At 35.6% G+C, this 20,189-nt stretch overlaps 1 protein-coding gene across 1 annotated transcript in view; it reads left to right on the plus strand.

Moving 5' to 3' along the window:
* Window positions 1-20,189, plus strand: part of LOC117967562 (MAM and LDL-receptor class A domain-containing protein 1) — a 166,919-nt gene that overhangs the window by 28,028 nt on the left and 118,702 nt on the right. Inside the window, exons 27-34 of the mRNA XM_059023145.1 lie at window positions 2,901-3,124; window positions 3,922-4,042; window positions 4,767-4,996; window positions 5,772-5,927; window positions 6,540-6,771; window positions 7,849-7,967; window positions 8,103-8,246; window positions 13,482-13,695. Coding sequence (XP_058879128.1) covers window positions 2,901-3,124; window positions 3,922-4,042; window positions 4,767-4,996; window positions 5,772-5,927; window positions 6,540-6,771; window positions 7,849-7,967; window positions 8,103-8,246; window positions 13,482-13,695 — 1,440 coding nt within the window. The remainder of the gene's footprint in view (window positions 1-2,900; window positions 3,125-3,921; window positions 4,043-4,766; window positions 4,997-5,771; window positions 5,928-6,539; window positions 6,772-7,848; window positions 7,968-8,102; window positions 8,247-13,481; window positions 13,696-20,189) is intronic.

Here is a 20,189-nt window from a genome sequence, read left to right on the forward strand (position 1 = left end):
TCCTAGTAAAATCTTCATGAAAACTGTTTAACACAGACAAGCAAGGTGCATCACAAGGGGACGGAGCGTGGGGAACGGGTAGATCTTTATTAATAATAATCGGGGCCAAATCCGAGTGGTCGTTGAACAGGCGTTTGGGCTATTGCAAGGGAGGAGGCGGATACTACTGAAGCGTACTGAAGTGAACCACAAGCTCGTTCCCCAAGTTATTACAGCCTGCTGTATCCTGCACAATCTGTGCCAGGACCGTAAGGAGGTGTTCAGGCAAGCAGAGGAACAGCTACCTCAGCCTCCAGCAAGAATTGTAAAACAGCGATATGAAGAGGGTCCTGCTATTAGAGATGCACAGCTATCTTTATTTTTGTAACCTAACAGTGTACTTTTATTTTGTGTCACATTTTGATTCATTAGCTTATTTTGTATGTCTTTACATCAAATATAGCATCCTCATTTGCGCTGTACTTGTATGACTGCTTCTGCTAATTAAAGAATTGGAATATTGAGTAGTATTGCTGATTCCCAAGAAATAAGTCGCGAAAATTCCACACCACATTTTATTTTGAGAGTGGGTTAAACAATGTTCGTGTTGTGCATTGTATCAAGCTGCCTCATCATATCCTCTTCTTATTCGTAAGTGGAGGATGGACACAGGTTTTGCTCAGACATAAGTAACTAGGAGAAATTGCATTGGAGTATAGTTATACACATTTAAACATAGTACTACTTAGTACTTTACAATAAAGACATAGTGACAGTTGTTTAGAAAGCTATTTGCAAGTGTATTCTGAAGTACTGTACAGTAGTTGTAACCACATGAATTCACAAGCCCACGATGCATTTTATCAAACATTTTTAGTAATAGTTTTAAACAGAAACTTGGTAAATACAATCTGTATGATACTTTACAAACACATTTAGATCTGTGTATGATTAGCATTATGCAAAGTGCTAGGGAAGACAGAGAAAAAAAGTTGGGGTTATCTGCAACATCAATCTGAAAGGAAATACTGCAAACAAAACATTAATTTCCCTGCTGCCATATTTGGACCATGGTAACTTACGTATCCCCATGTGACTTTTATAGCAGCTTTAGGAAAGGACTTGAACGAGCTAATTAACATTTTCACAAGCTTCTCCTGGAATCTCACAAGAAATTGAGACTTTCACTGTAAAATACTGAGACTTTTTTTTGGGACATTTTCACAAGCTTTCCCAGCCAAGTTTCAAATGCATTGTCCATTCACATGAAACAAACCAACATGTAAACTGTCCCACAGGTAAAGTATAGTATATTTGTGAAAGCCATGGTTAACATTAAATACACATTAAGAGTGTTGGCTGCTTGTTTCAAACCTGTTACTTGCACGCAAGGTCAAGAAGATTTAGAAGGATCAGTGTTTGTTTTCATAGTTTTTGGCTGCTGGCACATGTGGACTCTGGGGAGTCCAATTTGAAAGGAAGCATTCCAGGGAAGGACTTCAGGGATTCAAAAATCATTTTGTGTTAAAGCTGCAGTGTCCTGTTAAAATATAAAACCTCAGTGTTTGTTTGTTGTATTTTTTGTAGTTTAGCCTCTGCACTCCACACCTTGTATATACTATTATTGGTGTACATTTCCAATGTTAATTTTAGCTATCGAGACAAACTTCCTTTCTCCTTGAAACCTACTGAGCCAATAAAGCAAGCTTTTGCAGCAGCTGCATGTTATACATCTTCAAACTGTGTTATAGGAAGCAAAACAGAAATACATGTTTTATAGTGATAATGTTTTGCAGAAATGCATGTACTGCTTTTTTGACACAAGCTTACCTTCATGAGCTTACTTGATTAGCAACACTTCATTAACAACTGGTCTATTTTTTTTATGCAAAATATAATAATGATGTACATGTATCTATTTACACTATGACTTGTTACAATGAATAAGGATCTCTTTAAAACTGGTACACTGGAGGGAGCAAGAATATACAGTTATAGTAAAAACAATATACAAACAAGCGTCATTAGTTAAGAAATTAAGTACACAGGAAATAAGCATGGTGTTAAAGTGAATTAGCAAGCAACATGGTATATGTACTGTAGAAAAGATCAATATCCAGCATGTTACAAGTAAAAACACACTTAGTAGAAATGAGTTACCCAAAGGCAAATCCTTTTTTTCCATAAAGTAATATGTATTTTAAAGTTAAAAGTGAAGGATTCAGTAAGTGGTTCCAGTAAGCTTAGTTAATAATGGCTGATTTCATCATCAATATTAAAGAGGGATGGTACTGTTCTATTACAGAAACTCTCTTCATTTCTTCTACAGCGACAATTCTTTTAATCATAATGAGCCATGCAATGACTATAAAAAATGTTGCTACTTTCTAAGGCTGGGACGATGCCTCCTTTCTATTCATCGTTTCCCAAAACATAATACATTTAGAGCCACTGATAATATAGTGAATAACTACTAAATTATTAAACTATTACTTCAATTAAATTACATTACATCATGCAAAACGCCTCTAAATAAAAGTCTTATTTTCGTCTTGATTGTGGTCAAGTGGTGGTAAAAGTATGAATATAATCCATTGAATAATTAAATAAGTAAACAAGATAACATCCATATTCTTTGTTTTTATAGAGGAACAAAGCTTGTTTACAATCTGCTTAACCTTGCTGAACCCAAATACAGTAACCATACATTTTTTGAATGTGGTGCGAATGCGCATAGTGAAAACAGAGGAACTGGTGTCAAAACTAAAAAATAAATTTTAAAAAAATGCTCATGCTTGACCACCAATCGTGATCAAACGATATCATGGATCAATCCTAAAATGGGCGGCAAATTGTAAATACACGATGCAAAAACATACACAGATATATAATTTATGGCCATATGCATTTTCTTTTTGTAGGTTATTACATGTATATTGATGCAAGCAGTCAAGTTGCAGGAGCCAGAGCAAGGATCCAGAGTGCTTCTGTATCTGTAGCCTCAGAGGATCTTTGTGTAAAGTTCTGGTATTATATGTATGGAGGGAATGTTGGCTCCTTGAAAGTGTATTATCATGAAGCATTTAAAGACACACTTACTTGGATAAAGAAAGGAACCTGGGGGCCACAGTGGAATTATGCACAGGTAAGTTGTGCTGTTTGGTTGTTGTTTTTGCTTTGCCACTGGGGTTATTGGTTATTTATACAATGTTCAAGGCTTTTTCAGCAAATTGGAGCCTAGATAGCCATTCATTTATTATGCAGCAACAGTACAAATCCAACCCAAACCACTCAAATATACCCTCAGCAATGCAGTTGTACGGCTCAACGTGCTATCACAGCATTGCAGTTATACAACACTTCCAGCTGAAGCTTGAATCACAAATGAATTCACAACACATCTCGAATTTGCTACTAAAGTTCATATCGACCACGATGCTGCCTTCTACAGCCTGTCCGCACAACATTTATCCTTTCTAAAATCACACTGAAGGAATTGTAAACTTTATTATCCAAAACATTGCATCAGAAATTGAGCAGCATCACCCGGTGTCCCTCAGTAACCATGCTCTGCTATGCTTGATTTGTTCATATTTATATGAAAAGCATAACTCACTCTGCCATAGAATTTCATAGATTCCAAACGTGTATATCAAAGAATGCCTAGTAAACAATGTATATGTTGTTTGGTGTAGTCAACAGTTTTCATGTGTATAAGTAAAAACATGGAGTTAATAAGTTGTTACATCATACACTGATTTCAACTTGACATGACGCTGAATAAATAATGTTTTGCTTGAGGAGTTGTAAGTATTGCATTTCCTATTAAAAATATTTTTTTTATTTAAATGATGATTCATAAGGTAATTGTGAAGATGAGAAAATGAGCACTTGACTGTTAGCAATAAATTACTGCTTTTTTAATCTTTTTTTTTCTTCCAGATTTACATTACTGGCAACAATAACATTGAAATCATATTTGAAGCTGTGAGAGAAAATAAATGGGCTGGTGTGATTGCATTGGATGACATCTCATTTAACACAGGGCCCTGTCCATCAGCTCGTGAGTTTTTCATTTCATGTTTTAATTAAAATACTGCAAGGGTTCACAGTTGTATTAACAATACTTTCAATTCCAATTAAAACACCTAGGGTTTACCAGAGTAGTTTTTATATATTTCTCTCTCTCTCACTTAGTTTTCACCAAAATGAAACATGAATACAACTGAATGTTACCTTTGGGCATAACGTATCAGTTAAATGTACTGCCGTATCGGCTATTGGGTACCGTAATGTGAGACACCTTTATATATAAGGCTGGAACTCTTGTGTATAGGCTAAAAATTGTGCAGGCTCATTTTTAAGACAATCTCTGTATTTAAGTAACTTAATACTGTGTATTGTCACAAAACAGTACCCCTTCAGCAGGTAACATCAAATCATTGACCTTTCTATTGTTGTTTTTATCAAGAAGCAGGAGTCTTGCCACATTTTTGCATATTTACAGATCACATTCACTCTAGATGACCCTTTAGTTAATCTAATTCAATTGCTGATAACTGTTGTGATACTCAATGGCAATTGAAAAGCATGGTGTGTGCAAGTGTTAGAGTAGCCAGTGCAGTCTTTTCATCACAGCAAAGCTGAGTAACTAGGTATAGCAATTCTGTGAAACTAGTTTTATTCCTAGAAATTAATACTTTGGAGGGCACAGGTTTTCATAGCTTGGGCTATATTACTCTTGTACAACATGGTATCTAATAACAATTGTTTGCCTTTTATTTTAGGAGATTGTGACTTTGAGAATGGCCAGTGTGGTTTTTCCAAAGATGCCAGTTCAGATTTGGACTGGACCTTGGGATCTGGTCTAATAACCCCATCAGGTCCCAGCACTGATCACAGTTATGGGACACGATATGGTCATTATATGTACTTTGCGACATCAGTGACTCCTCCACAGACTATTAAAGCCAGATTAGACAGTCCAGTGTATCCGCCTTCAGCACACTGCTTACGGGTAACTTAGATTTACACTTATTTCACTATCCTGCTCTGTATCTGTAACTACAGTTGGTTTCTTTTTTTGTTGTGTTAAAGAATGGCTCCTTGTACTCTTTTTAACTGTTGCCTTATCTTCTTGGTTTTTTTTTTATTCCTTTATTCCAAACTACTGTTTTGACAGCTTTAGTCTTAAAGAAAGACAGAAAGAACAATGCACCAATTCCCATGTATATACAAATATTGATATCATATATCTTGACTTCAAACTCTGCCAATCTGCATGACAATTCCAATGAAACACCATGCCGCAGAACTGGCGGTGTGCTAATTATTCAGCTACTTCTCTATAAATTGTTTTGATTCCAGCTGGGATTGTTTTAATTAAATACACATCTTACACAACAGGATTCAGTGAGTAAGTAATTATGCTGTTCTGACAGAGCAATTTAAATTACAGTCATGAATCTAATAGCCTGTTGCCATCTGTTCTATTTTAACCACTCATTCTGTATTTTATCTATGCAGTTGGTGTTATAACCTTACTTTCAGATTCATCCAAAAGTTTTTTGAGCTGCATTGCTCTCTGGAGCGAGTAGACATATAGGCATATAGCCACTGTCCATTTTAAAAGGTCACCCACTCCAATCGGCACACTAGCCGAGCGCAGAGATCTGTGGATGCACAGTAAACACATTTCTTCTCATTATAATTAAAACATGGAGATTCCAAACATGGTGCAGGCACATTCCGAAATGTTGTCCTTTCCTTCCTATTTGGATTTTATTTTACAGTTTTGGTACTATATGTCCGGCAGTGGCATACCATTTCTTAGGGTGTTTCTGAGAAGACAGAATGCATTTACTCACCCCGTCTGGAGCACAGAGGGACACCAAGACACTGAGTGGCATGCAGCCCAAGTGGATATTAACAGCCCTGTTGCATTTCAGGTACAAACTCATTAATATCCTCTAGAGAAATACGTTGGTGGGAAGTACAGCTCATTCTTCATTTTGGACTGTGATCCACATTTACACTTCAAAACAATTTAGTGAACGCTTAAACTGGTTTAGCACTCATCTCAAGAGCCAGTGCACATTGTGTCAGTTGGAAATAATACATTTTGCCTTAAGGTTTCATTTCATATCTTGGCAGATGGATACACACTTTCATGGTCTCCTCTTGTTTGGAAACTTTCTTATGTTCTTCTTATGGATCAGGGTCTTGAAAGTGACTTTGTTTCCATCTTTCAATGACAAAACTTCAATTGTAACCATGGCTATACAAAGCCATCACCTGTTGTACGTTCAGAGCATGTCATAGTTCAGAAGAGCATGGATTTAAATATTCCTTCTTGGAACTGGTTACAGTCACATGATGCGGCAGATGAGAGGCATCTGATGGTTTTGTAAAACCACGAGAGAGTAGAAATGGTCCATTGATTTTTAGGTTGTCAAAAAGTTGTTTTGCATTTCACATTTTTTTGTTATTGACAACTTTTGTCTATGTCTGTTTTAATTTTGGTTTTTGCAGTCAATGTTTAGCCCTGATTTTCTGTGCAGGTCACATTTGAGGGAATTGTTAATCCTGAGGTGCTAGGAGATATTGCTATTGATGACATCAGCCTCCTGGAGGGACCTTGCTTACCGTTAGGATATTGTGATTTTGAAGATGATACATGCACTTGGAAAAATGCTTTAGATTACGATCAGTTTGATTGGAAGAGACACAGTGGACAAACACAGTCAGAATCCACGGGACCAAAGGTTGATCATACCTTGGGCACAGTATTTGGTATGATTTTGTTTTTGTTTTAAATAAATTATTTGAACATAACATGCCAGTATAAATGTGCCATACCAATTAATCACATGGAATTATGGAACAAACATATATTTTTTATATATTTTTCATACATAGAAATTGGCCTCTTTTTATATATTTAAAATATATAGGATATATTTAAAATATATTTTAGTCTGTAATCCATATATTTATTTTATATGGATTACAGACTAATGAAAATATATGGTGCCCCATATATTTTCAACATTTAAATAAATATATGGATTACAGACTAACATATATTTGAAATATATCCCATATATTTTAAAAATATAAAAAGGGGCCAATTTCTATATATGAAAAATATAAGAATCATGCTTTTCTACCATATATTAAAAATATATGTTTTTTTCCATAAGGGTAGGCTTCAGCTTATACAAAGCACTCTGAAATCTATTTATCAGTATTCTATTCAGTTGTATAGAATAATAGAGTCCATTACTTTATTTAGACCATTTTCATTTTGATTAAATAAAATAAAAATATAAATGAAAGTTTTGATGAAGAGTAAGTATACAGTAGAACCTGTCATATCTGATTGAATTGGTTCCAGGGGTCTATCGGATATGTGAAAATATTGTATCTCAGAGGGTGTTGCTATACTACATTGTATTTGCTTTATTAATGTCAGAGGATTATAAATGAACAATGTCAGGTACATCAGTGTGTCTAAAATACCAAAGTATGGTACTGCATGTATACTACACAAAGAAAATCTGTGAAATGATTGCAAAACAAAGCACCTGTAATACAGTATTTGGCAATTTACCAAACAGCATTCCAGAAACAGTTCTAGAATGAGGAAGCAAACTAAAGTACTGTGAATCCAGAACAAATAAAGTTTACGTGGCAAACACAAAGAAATAAAATGCTAAAATACTTTATATCTTCTTAAATAAAATCTCATAATTGTTTTCTATTAGAAAAGCATTAAAAGCAGTAAATGTATTTTTAGAAAAAAAAACAACAAACATTTGAAAGCTTTTAAATAACCAGCACTGTGTTTCTTTTCATTATTTATACCAGGCACATATCTTTTAATGGATGCATCAGCGCATTGTGTGCGGGGTGACAGGGCCTGGCTACTGTCTCCATTTATAGATTCTTCCATAATGCATTGTGTCACATTTTGGTATCATATGCTGGTAAGTTATATACAGGAACTAACGTTGTTCCTCCACATCTCATAGTGTGTGTAAATTAAGAATTGATTTGTAGTGTATTAGCTATTTAATGGATGTGTTAAATAAAAAAAAAAGATAAAACTATTTTCATTTTAGGGCAGTGATGTAGGAAATCTAACAGTGAAACAGCAATGGGCTAATCGCCCTGCTATAGACCTTTGGACAAAGACTGGAAACCAGAGTGACGAGTGGCTCCCAGGTTTTACTTTGATGTCAGTTGAAGGGAAAGGAAAATACAGGGTAAGTTTTTGTTGAAAACTGGAATCTTATTTTTCATTCAACTGACTTTCTGATCTGTACATGTAATTTAGTACAGGCTCCATTCTTGTTGTTGTGGGGCCTGTCACGCTCAGGAACTTCTTTAATTCTCGAATACAATTACTGGCAGGTGTCACTCATTATATTAGAGTAGTGCTTCCCAACCTTTTTCAATGTAGGGACCACCTTGGTGTTGGGATTTTTTTCCACAGACCAATGCCACATATTTTTTCACAACAGCATTTCAAAACTACTTTTTATGTGCATATGTATAAGTACATGTAGAAAGTAAAGTATTTATATAAGATATCTAACTTAATGAGATTTCTGGGCTTGGATCTTTGCTACACAGTCAGCAAGAAATGTTGTCATTTTGCGCATTGAAAGTTGCTGATGGCAAAGTTTCTTTTGTTTAAACTTTTTTTTCACATTTTGAATGCTTTGTAGATAAACGGCATCTCAATTTTGCAGGATTAAGAGTTTTGTTTGACAAAACCTCCTGACAAATAATGCCCTGGGGCTTGGGTCACCCTCGGATCCAGTAAATGTAAATACCAGTGCTGGTCCCCGCAACCGTTACCTCATGAAGCAAATTAATCTATCCATTGCTAACACAACTTATTACACTCACTGAGTCTCAAACTTTGCTCGGTGTACATATAAAAAACACTGGAATACAAAGATGAGGTGGGTGGGAAGCAATTTAAAAAAATCAAAAATTACTGGAGAGTGTACAGGATGTTACTTACCACTTCTGGTGGGCTGTGATGTGTAAATTAAATAGGATTGGTGGCACAATCGATAGCATTTTGGTTAAATATAACAGCATCAAGAACAGACTGTACACATTATTTCCAGAAGTAGTATTAATAGAATTTCCTTTTGGCATATAGTCTTATTAAACCTGGCTGAATAAACCCAGATAATAACATGGAGCTGAAATTGATCATTCACACTACGGTACAGTTCACATCAAGCTACACATATAGCCTCTTATTTTTACACATTAACTTATGTTACTATATTCAAATAACCTCTCCAAAAACGTATGGAAATAATAGGTATATGCCTATACACCTGGCAACACTGTAGCACATTTTTTTATCGTGTTGAAAATGAAAAGTACCAAAATTGTGGTTTTAATGTTTTTTTTTTGTATTATTATTTAGTCGTTCCAACCAAGTTAGGAATATTAAATGCAGTGTGCTACTTTAATGCAGAGCGAAAAGGCTGGGACAGTCAGATCAGGTTGTTTTTTTCCCCTGAACACTGAAGAGCCAGTGAGCACAGAGAAAGATGTGCATTTACATGAATGCTAGATGTAGATTTATTTTTTTTAATAATGCCGGCTAAAGACTAATGTGCCTTCATAATGTGTAAGTTATTTAGTTATTATTTGTTTCACATTAAAAAGCTGTTTCAGTTAATGGCGGCTTTGAAGGCGATGCTTGGTATTGGATCAAAGGGAGATGTAATATACAGACGTGCTCAAATTTGTTGGTACCCTTACAGCTCATTGAAATAATGCTTCATTCCTCCTGAAAAGTGATGAAATTAAAAGCTATTTTATCATGTATACTTGCATGCTTTTGGTATGTCATAGAATAAAGCAAAGAAGCTGTGAAAAGAGATGAATTATTGCTTATTCTACAGAGATATTCTAAAATGGCCTGGACACATTTGTTGGTACCCCTTAGAAAAGATAATAAATAATTGGATTATAGTGATATTTCAAACTAATTAGTTTCTTTAAGTAGTATCACACATGTCTCCAATCTTGTAATCAGTCATTCAGCCTATTTAAATGGAGAAAAGTAGTCACTGTGCTGTTTGGTATCATTGTGTGCACCACACTGAACATGGACCAGAGAAAGCAAAGGAGAGAGTTGTCTGAGGAGATCAGAAAGAAAATAATAGACAAGCATGGTAAAGGTAAAGGCTACAAGACCATCTCCAAGCAGCTTGATGTTCCTGTGACAACAGTTGCAAATATTATTAAGAAGTTTAAGGTCCATGGAACTGTAGCCAACCTCCCTGGGCGCGGCCGCAAGAGGAAAATCGACCCCAGGTTGAACCGAAGGATAGTGCGAATGGTAGAAAAAGAACCAAGGATAACTGCCAAAGAGATACAAGCTGAACTCCAAGGTGAAGGTACGTCAGTTTCTGATCGCACCATCCGTCGCTTTTTGAGCGAAAGTGGGCTCCATGGAAGAAAACCCAGGAGGACTCCACTTTTGAAAGAAAAACATAAAAAAGCCAGACTGGAATTTGCTAAAATGCATATTGACAAGCCACAATCCTTCTGGGAGAATGTCCTTTGGACAGATGAGTCAAAACTGGAGCTTTTTGGCAAGTCACATCAGCTCTATGTTCACAGATGAAAAAATGAAGCTTTCAAAGAAAAGAACACCATACCTACAGTGAAACATGGAGGAGGCTCGGTTATGTTTTGGGGCTGCTCTGCTGCGCCTGGCACAGGGTGCCTTGAATCTGTGCAGGGCACAATGAAATCTCAAGACTATCAAGGCATTCTGGAGCAAAACGTACTGCCCATTGTCAGAAAACTCTGTCTCAGTCGCAGGTCATGGGTCCTCCAACAGGATAATGACCCAAAACACACAGCTAAAAGCACCCAAAAATGGATAAGAACAAAACATTGGACTATTCTGAAGTGGCCTTCTATGAGTCCTGATCTGAATCCTATTGAACATCTATGGAAAGAGCTGAAACTTGCAGTCTGGAGAAGGCACCCATCAAACCTGAGACAGCTGGAGCAGTTTGCTCAGGAAGAGTGGGCCAAACTACCTGTTAACAGGTGCAGAAGTCTCATTGAGAGCTACAGAAAACGTTTGATTGCAGTGATTGCCTCTAAAGGTTGTGCAACAAAATATTAGGTTAGTGGTCCCATCATTTTTGTCCATGCCATTTTCATTTGTTTTCTTATTTACAATATTATGTTGAATAAAAAATCAAAAGCAAAGTCTGATTTCTATTAATTATGGAATAAATAATGGTGGATGCCAATTACTTTTGTCAGTTTTAAGTTATTTCAGAGAAAATTGTGCATTCTTCGTTTTTTGTGGAGGGGTACCAACAAATTTGAGCACGTCTGTATATTAATTTAAAAACACACACATAATAAGAGAAAACGGATTAAGGGGGAAAATACAGGCTACATACATATTTTATAATTATGTATCACATGGTTAAATCTGTTGATGTGTTGCTTAGTAATATTAGTAGCACAACATGCTTGTGTAGAAACCGAATTTTGGGAGTTGTTTGCGGACCACCTGGAGTTTACTCACGGACCACAGGTTGGGAACCACTGCTCTAAGAGAAACAGGGGAGGCTTTTTCAGGAGGACAAATAGATGGTTTAAACTCATGCAGTGGATTGTTTGTGTACTGGCTTGCAGATTTTCACATGCCCAGACAACCTTCAATCAAGAATAATCACACAGACTCGGTTTATTCAGTTTAACAAATCAGAGTATATCTTTACTCCTTCATTTATTAATGCTTAAATGGATCGAGTGATCGCAGATCGACTTCGAATCCTAGCTCATAGACAGTCAGGGCAGTCCGGTGTCTGTGCAAACTAACAGCATTAGTACTATAAAGCAGTATGGTTACAACACATACTAAAACACCCAAAAGTAACCTGAAGCATACAATATAACACCCTCACTAAAGCTAAATATAATAATCCTATCCTTATACCCTTATGCTTCAACAGGTGAGATATACATTCAAGATTATGATTACTCTCTTTTTCAGAGAACTATGTCTTGAAATATAAAACAGGACAAAGAAAGGACAGTTGTCTCTGAATAAAACACCAGCAGTCAGCTTCGCAGCAAGGTTTTCCAAGATGTGGACCAGCTAAGTCTGTGTTACCAAACTCAACTGATGAATAAACTGCAGTTTTGCCTACGATACTTATAGGACTTTTTAACTGCTTCATGCATCAGAAGGCTTAATTAAACCGAAAACATCTGGCTTTTTAGACAGCCTTTATCTCTAAAATTAATAATATACTTTCTAATTTCAGGCTATTCCTTCAAATGAATAATATGCAGTACCATGCTTTCCCTATTTTTCTAACCCCAGGATATATGAGATCATCTCTAAAGCTAAATATATTTCTCCGGTACTATAGTGTTCTGTCACTTTGTTAAGATAAAGATTATAAAGATGAGGTGTCTCTGATTTAAAGCAACTGTTCTGTCAATTAGTCCTAACTTGGTTTAAAATATGTGTCTGGAACAAGGGAGTTCCCTCCCTTTATATAAGAGCCAACCTGTCTCAGTTAAATCATCTGTGTGTGTCAGTAAATTTAGCCTAGCTTGCTAAAACACATTCCTTCTGGTACAAATAATTTACAGTCAAGGGACCTCTGTCAGGATTAAGCTGCTTCTTGCTGATAAGAAACTTTAGCTGCAAGCACATTCTAAAAAGGCTCTATCAGAGTTATTAAAGGTCATAGATTTTTAGTTTTATTTAATCTTCATTTAGGCTAACACAGATTTCTGCAATAATATTCCTGCTTGTTTTAACAATTTCTAATCCAGTACAGAGTTTTACAACATTATAATATTATTGCCCTTAACAGTTACCTGTAACAATGGTCTTTTAATCACAGTGTCCAGTTTACATCCAGGATCTCAGACTGCTCCTAGCTAAGTTAATGCACAGCCCCTGCTGACTTGTAGAATTGATGCCTGAGAGACGATAGACAATTCAGACTAAATGGCCCCCATTTACAGGACTTTGAAACTTTGATAACGGCTCTATTTGGTTTGGCATTCTCTTTTTTATTTTTCGAGGGATGGAGCCAATCTTTCCCCTTTGTTATATATAAAAGTTCTTTTTATGCACTGTTTTTTTTTTTTGACAAATAGACTAAATGTAACTTCATATTGAAGCTCAGGTATGTGAAGACAAATCTTTTTTTTTTTTATTAGATTTTATACATGTTGAGTTTCCAAGTACAATATAATATTTATTTGTGTAGTTTATATTTGTTTGTGGCATTTTAAAGGCACTGTTGTTTGCTGGTTTTGCTGTTATAAAATAAAAAATAAAAAGCACTTCAAAACAACATTTATTCAATACAGTACTATTTAAATAATGATAATATAAACCAGTTTTGTGTCATTTTTGTGTTTTAAGACAACTTTAAATTCCATTCTAGTCTTAAATTTTGTTTTATTAGATCATTTTTGAAGGTGTGGTGGGAAATGGACCTGTTGGCACCATTGCCATTGATGATATAGTGATAGAGTCTGGAGCCTTCTGCCTGGTTGAGCCCTCCCCCCCCCCCTCGTGCCAGTTCCAGTGTGGAGGTGCATGGGGCGAATGTGTGACCCTGTCTCAAGTATGTGACTTCATGATAGACTGCGAAAATGGAGCTGATGAAGATTTTTGTGGTGAGTTCAGCACATAGAAAAAATGCATATGTAAGATGCATACAGTATTACATAGGTGTATAAACAGATTGTAAACCCTGGGCTATTCAAGAGCCTGATGTTTAAATATGTATGACTGTAACTGTGTACAGTACTGCTGTGACGATATTCATTGAATAGTATTAGAGAATGTTAGGAGGAGGAGACAATTATACACTCATACTTACCCAGGCATTATTACAGCTCTTTAAGTTACACATCTATCATCTATCAAGTACCTTGCTCAAGGGTACAACAGCAGTGTCCCCCACTGGGGAAATTTACCCACAACCCTCCAGTCAAGAGTCCAGAGCCCTAACCACTACTCCACACTGCTGCCCCTTTCAACAGCATGTATCTTTATTTCCTGATAGGTCTGTGCCATCAGACCAGATCAAACTGAGGTATTTTTGTTTTGTTCATTGCAATGCACATTTATTCATTTCTAGCACATGCTCATTCTTAATGATCAAGCTGAAACACATTGGAGTATACAGGTCTGTCATATCCCTGGCCTGTTATTAAATTCATCTGTTCCCCTGCTTTAATACCTACATGTACTATTCTCTTCTATCAGTGTGTGGATGTACAGTACTTACTCTATATTATAAATCCATTAGTGTTTAATTGCACACAATGACAGTGACACAGTCTGGTTTTTGTGTTTGGTTTTGGGGGGTAGGGGTTACAGAAGATGTTTATCTTTGGTTCTGCATGTATCCTAAGCCACTTTCACACTGGCACTCCTACCTTCTGGCTTCTGGCAACCTGGGTCACAATCTTGCGCAGCGTGAAACCACGTACCTGGGTCGGACCCGGGTTGACCGGAGCCCAGCGACCCACCTCAGGATGTGGGTCGACACGCTTTTACCCGGGTTGAGCGAGACACAATGCATGACGGCCGTTCGGGAGCCGACGACATAACAAACAGCCACGTCTGCGTGAAGGTTTCACTTCCGCAAGAAACGTTTCTGTTTATTATGTTTATCCATATTTGTGTTGCTTGAGATACACCATGATCCAGATGAAGAAATATTTGCTCTAATCAACATTTGGGATGATGGTTCAATCCAGAGAAGCTTGGATGGAAGTGTCCTTAACAAGCTGCTTCAGGGGCATTGATATGCCATGCTTGATCAATCCTGCTTGATCAAAAGCAGTGTGAAATCACGTAGCGTAGCTGACCCGCATGACACCAGGTACAGACCTGGGTAGGTTCTGACCCGGGTAGAGCATGCCAGTGTGAAAGGGGCTCATACACATACAGTACTATTACCTATTTATTTATCCATAACTTCAAAATGCTCAGTGAAAATTCTGAGATATAACTTTTATGCTGGGAGGGAACAAACATGTTTTTTTTAGCGATGAATGTTCTTTCAAAATTTAAAACAAATTTTCTAATAATCATTTGTTTTGTATTAGCTGGAAAATATATGACCAATTAATGCATTCTGATACATTTATACTTGGGCTGTCACTCGATTAAAAATTTTGATCGGTAAATTTATGGGCATTAGTTCATTGATCGGTAGATTAATCCGTGCACATTTTTAATAAAGGTAGCGATCGTATAACGCCTAGTAATACTTAAATCAATAGAGTCAAAAAAATAAAATAAAAAATAAGACCAATGGGAATTAGGTCTTTTTTAAAACCATTTTTATTATTATTTTAATTTTAGTAAATGTAACAAATGTTACCTTCCCGTCCTATTGCCCTAATAAAACAGATTTAGGGACCTGATAACTCAGTCACACGTGTCCCAAGGGCCATTGCAGCAAAGTTACACGTACTGTTTAACCACTCTGGGGTAACCCCTAGCAACGCACTCACACGGAAACAAAAAAACACTCAGAGGTTTATAACTAAATCAACAGGTTATTATGTTATTCAGGATAAATACGGCACGCTGGATTTTACCATAGCGCTCAACAGCAATGAACACAAGTAACTTTGCAGACACACGTTTGGCAATCCTTTAAATCAACGTAGATAAACATTCCAGTTCCATGTACAAAACAAAACAGCAATTATAATTTTTTCACAACTTTAACCTCTTTTTATATCAACTTAAAACTACAGTGCCCTACTACTTCTGGGGAGAGAGAGCGTGCTTCAAATCAGCACTTCCCTAAACAGCAGCACGCATTTCTCTGTCTACCCAGAATGCACGATTCAATTGTATTTTTTTTTTTTTTTTATCTGCGATCAAATCTTTAGTTGATTAATCGGTCCGATTAATCTGTTAATCAGAACAGCCCTAATTTATACATTATTTTATATGCGCAACTACACTAAAAACTAAAAAACCTTACAGCACTAAAACACTTTCCAGTCTAATAAGCTATACCTATAAAACATTATTAATTTCAGCGACAATGTACGGTACATGTCTGGAGTTGCCATTCCCTAAAATAGTGTCATTGTGTATATACACTTGTTGTGCAGTTAATTGTGTTCGTGAAAGTGGACTTTAATAATAAAATCAATGTTGCTCTGATAAGAGTGTAGATTGTTTATTAAACCAGATTAGTGAATTAGTTAAATATTTGTGCTGAATATATATCACTGCTTCAGTTTTTAAGTCATTGAATTTTGCATTGATTCAGCTTATTTGCATAATGAAAATGGAGATCACTTTTGCACGGAGATTGCTTGAATAAAATACATGCATGCAATGCTTTTCAACTCATTGTAATAGGTCTGTTATAGTCTTTCTTTTATATGTGTAAAAATTACATTAGTATTGGTCAAAATGCAAATTACAGATTATAAATGTGTAAAGTGATTAATTAAGAATGATGTGACCTTATTCCTTTAATTAATTTTCTTCATGAAACCATTGCGTTTTTTATATGAAGATTAGTTGGCTTATGATGGAATACCTTACCGTTGGCTATTGATCATGCAAAAGATGAAAAGGAATATGTAATTTAATCATTGTGGATTTAAATTAAAATGAAGAATGCCTTCTGCATACACAGATTTATGAGGCAAGGCTGTATTATTGAAACGGGTTGATGTTTAACAGTTATAGTTTGGTTCTGCTACTCTGACAGTATGGGGACCATTAGATGAATTGGGGATGACTTGAGATACTGGAGACATATATTCTTTATACATGGTTTGTATTTAACCAATACAAAATACAATAAAAAGACAGTAACTGTTTATGAAGAGCAATAATTAGTAATTTTTAAATTCTGCATTATTTTAAAAAGTTACAAAGAAGATTGGGAGATTAAACAGTCTGTCATGCGTTTCACGTTAAAAGGTAATTTTGTTGACCCAGAGTGTATACTGATCAGAGAGCTCAGCAGCTGAAATGGAGGGAGGGGAACTGCCAGGCAGGAAAACCATGGACTTTTCTTGGAGACAGGACAATGCAGACTGTAGATTTTTAGAATTAAATCTGATACAAATTGCACCAAAAAGAAATATACTGTTCATGTTCAGTTTTATAGTGTTCGTATTCATTCCATAATAATTAAAAGTTAACAGGCAGCAAATCAAAACCAGAGCAACTACAGTTATGTTATATATGTATATGTATATGTATATGTATATGTACATGTATATGTATACATATTGTGGTAAAGCCCCCAGGTCAAGGCTGGTTTGCACCCTTTAAACAGTAGACCCAGACGCAGAACTGCAGTTAAGCGCCTTTTGATATATCATAAAACAAACAAAACACTTCTAAATACACAAAGTACCTTTTTGCCCACACAGAGTATACATAGACTATCTCCACACAAGCCTTAACCTTCACATAGACAGACAACAAACATTTCAACCTGCTTTTATACACCTGCCTGCCTAAATTACAGACAGGTGTCCCTCATTATTGGCTTCAGAGCCAATCAGCCCCGAGGCATTCTTGGGGATGTAGTCCTGTACACACCTCACCCACTACTTCCTCTCTCCTCCTCCTCTCTGCCACAGTATATGTATATGCATATGTATATCTATATGTGTATACTGTGTATTTTTGTGTGCTCATTGTGTATCTAGACCATTTTATAATATATTTTTTAACTTAAACCCTAAATCAAACAACAGATGGGTGCTTCTTTTGAGAATCAACACTTTTATGAGGTGTTTGCTAAGTGTTGTAAGCAGGCAGATTGTGTTGACCAATGTGCATTTGTTCCAATCCTATAAAACAATTCCCCTTATCTTGTTAAGCTGTTTATTTCACTCTCTATGCCTTTTCCAACGTTGGGCTACATGTCCAATTATAATTGTAATCCCTGCCTTTGGTCATATCTATTAATCACGTTTCTTAGTGTCAGGTAAGTTTTGCGAATAACGCAATGAGAAATTTGTCAGGTAAAAAAAAAAAGTGTGGGAAGCAAAACTATTGTAAAGTTGTGTTGAATATAAAGCTTTGAAAAAGAAACAAACATAGATAGTAGACATTTGTGATACCCCTGGAAATGTATCTAAACGATACTAAAGCTAATTTCCTGAAATTGTTGTCAAAATGATACTTTAAGAAATACCATTTTAAAACATTGAAAAATAAGACATACCTGCTACTGCAGTGACTGCAGTATACCCCTGACATTTTCTTACACACTAAAATGCATTAAAGTAAACTATAAAATAAAACTGTGTATCTCATACAGAAAACATATACAATAAATATATTTCAAAAACATATTTTAGACATACATTGACATATTTTAAAATATATCCCAACATATAGTATGAAATATAAGGGAACATACAGTATTTCAAAGTATGCTTCCAAGTACTTATATATATAACATTTTATATTTTTTTCAAATTTTTGATTTATGTTGTAACATTACTGCTACACATGCATTCTACCCAGAATTGATGACAGATTCAACAGAATTAAATCAACAAGTTTGATTCATCCAAACCATACAGCTGCAGAGCATAACACATAACAGGCCAGGACATTTCACATACAGTGTGGAGAGACAGGGGTGTCACACCAAACAACTCACACACACTATACGGTAACATATCATACTTACCCCAGACAGGACAGGACTGTGGTACACACAAGGGGAAACAATAACACAAGGGTTAACATTTGAAAAGGGGAACAGAACAGTCCACTTGTCCTTCGGAGCTGATAGAAAGTCCAATTGCTTGTCTCAGCACACCCTGCTCCAGCCATATGCTAATTAGGTCCCTGATTCCTTGTACTATGAGGTAATGTTATTTATAAAGTTGTTTTGTGTCAAGACAATAATGACTTGTATGTGATAATATAAAGTGTTAAACTTCTTCAGGAAAGGATAATAATAAATGAAAACACAATATACGAGTGTTCATTTTCTTTCCTATCTTAGTAAAATATAGTGTATGGTAAGGAATTAAATTTAAACCCAGGATAACATTAAGAATTGTTAAAATGCACTAAAGAAAATGTGTAAGAATGTTACAGAAACAGTGTGGGCACGCCACGGCATGCAAAGTAGTCTTTTTTATTTTTAGAATGTATTGCAGTATATTTTGATGAAATCCAAAATATATTTTAGAATTCTGCCATGTATAAAATATATCTTTTATTCTTGTAGGAATGTACTGCAATATATCTTGAATGTTTTTGAATATATGAGAATATATATTTAAAAATATAAAGCATATATTTAGGAATGAGATGACAATATATTACCATGTATTTTAAATATATTTTTTATTGCTTTGACATATACTGCAATATATTATTTTTCCATATGGTTTTCTCAATTTCTGACTAACGTGTGGAGCTGCAGTTAGATGTACACATTATTTATTTATTCCCAAGAAACATCTTAGATTGGCCATACATTATGCTGCTTGGTTTTCCAATCCTGGCCAAAAACGTGAAATATTATAGTATGTTGTGCAGGTTGCAGATTCTTTTGTAAGTATTGTATATTAGTATTTTTTGTCAGGAGGCAATCCTTATGCATTAGTCCAGACGAGACTGATATGAATAATTCTGCATGAATGTATACCAGCTGCAGACCATGCTGAGAGTCCCTGGTTTACCATGAGGAGTCTAACAATCTAGCATCGTGTAGTGAAAGAGTAGTCATCTGATCCAGGTTTCACTGCCTGTGATGAAGTGATCCTAACATATTAAATGCTATATAAAATTGTATTGAAAATGGATTTGTCCTTTCAGTGGAAAAGATGAGAAGAATAGAACCTTTGGCCTTTTTTTTCAGGATTGAAGATTAATAAATCCACTACTTCATTTTTGAAGTAAACATGAAATATTGGTTTGGATGGAACGGATATAAAAATTGTTACAGATATAAACTTTTGATAACTTTTGTGGGTTTTGCAAGTTTTTGGTCGTGAACAAGATAATGAAATCTACAAGTTAATGCAAGAAGTTCTGTATCTGCTCTGTACAGTAGGCCTTCACTTTGTGAATTTGTCATGAAATACACCAGATTATACAACGAAGGTAGAGCCTTTTTCCAGTGCTACCTATTGGATGA

This window comes from Acipenser ruthenus, chromosome 4 (genome assembly GCF_902713425.1).
Source record: "Acipenser ruthenus chromosome 4, fAciRut3.2 maternal haplotype, whole genome shotgun sequence".
Lineage (NCBI taxonomy): Eukaryota > Metazoa > Chordata > Actinopteri > Acipenseriformes > Acipenseridae > Acipenser > Acipenser ruthenus.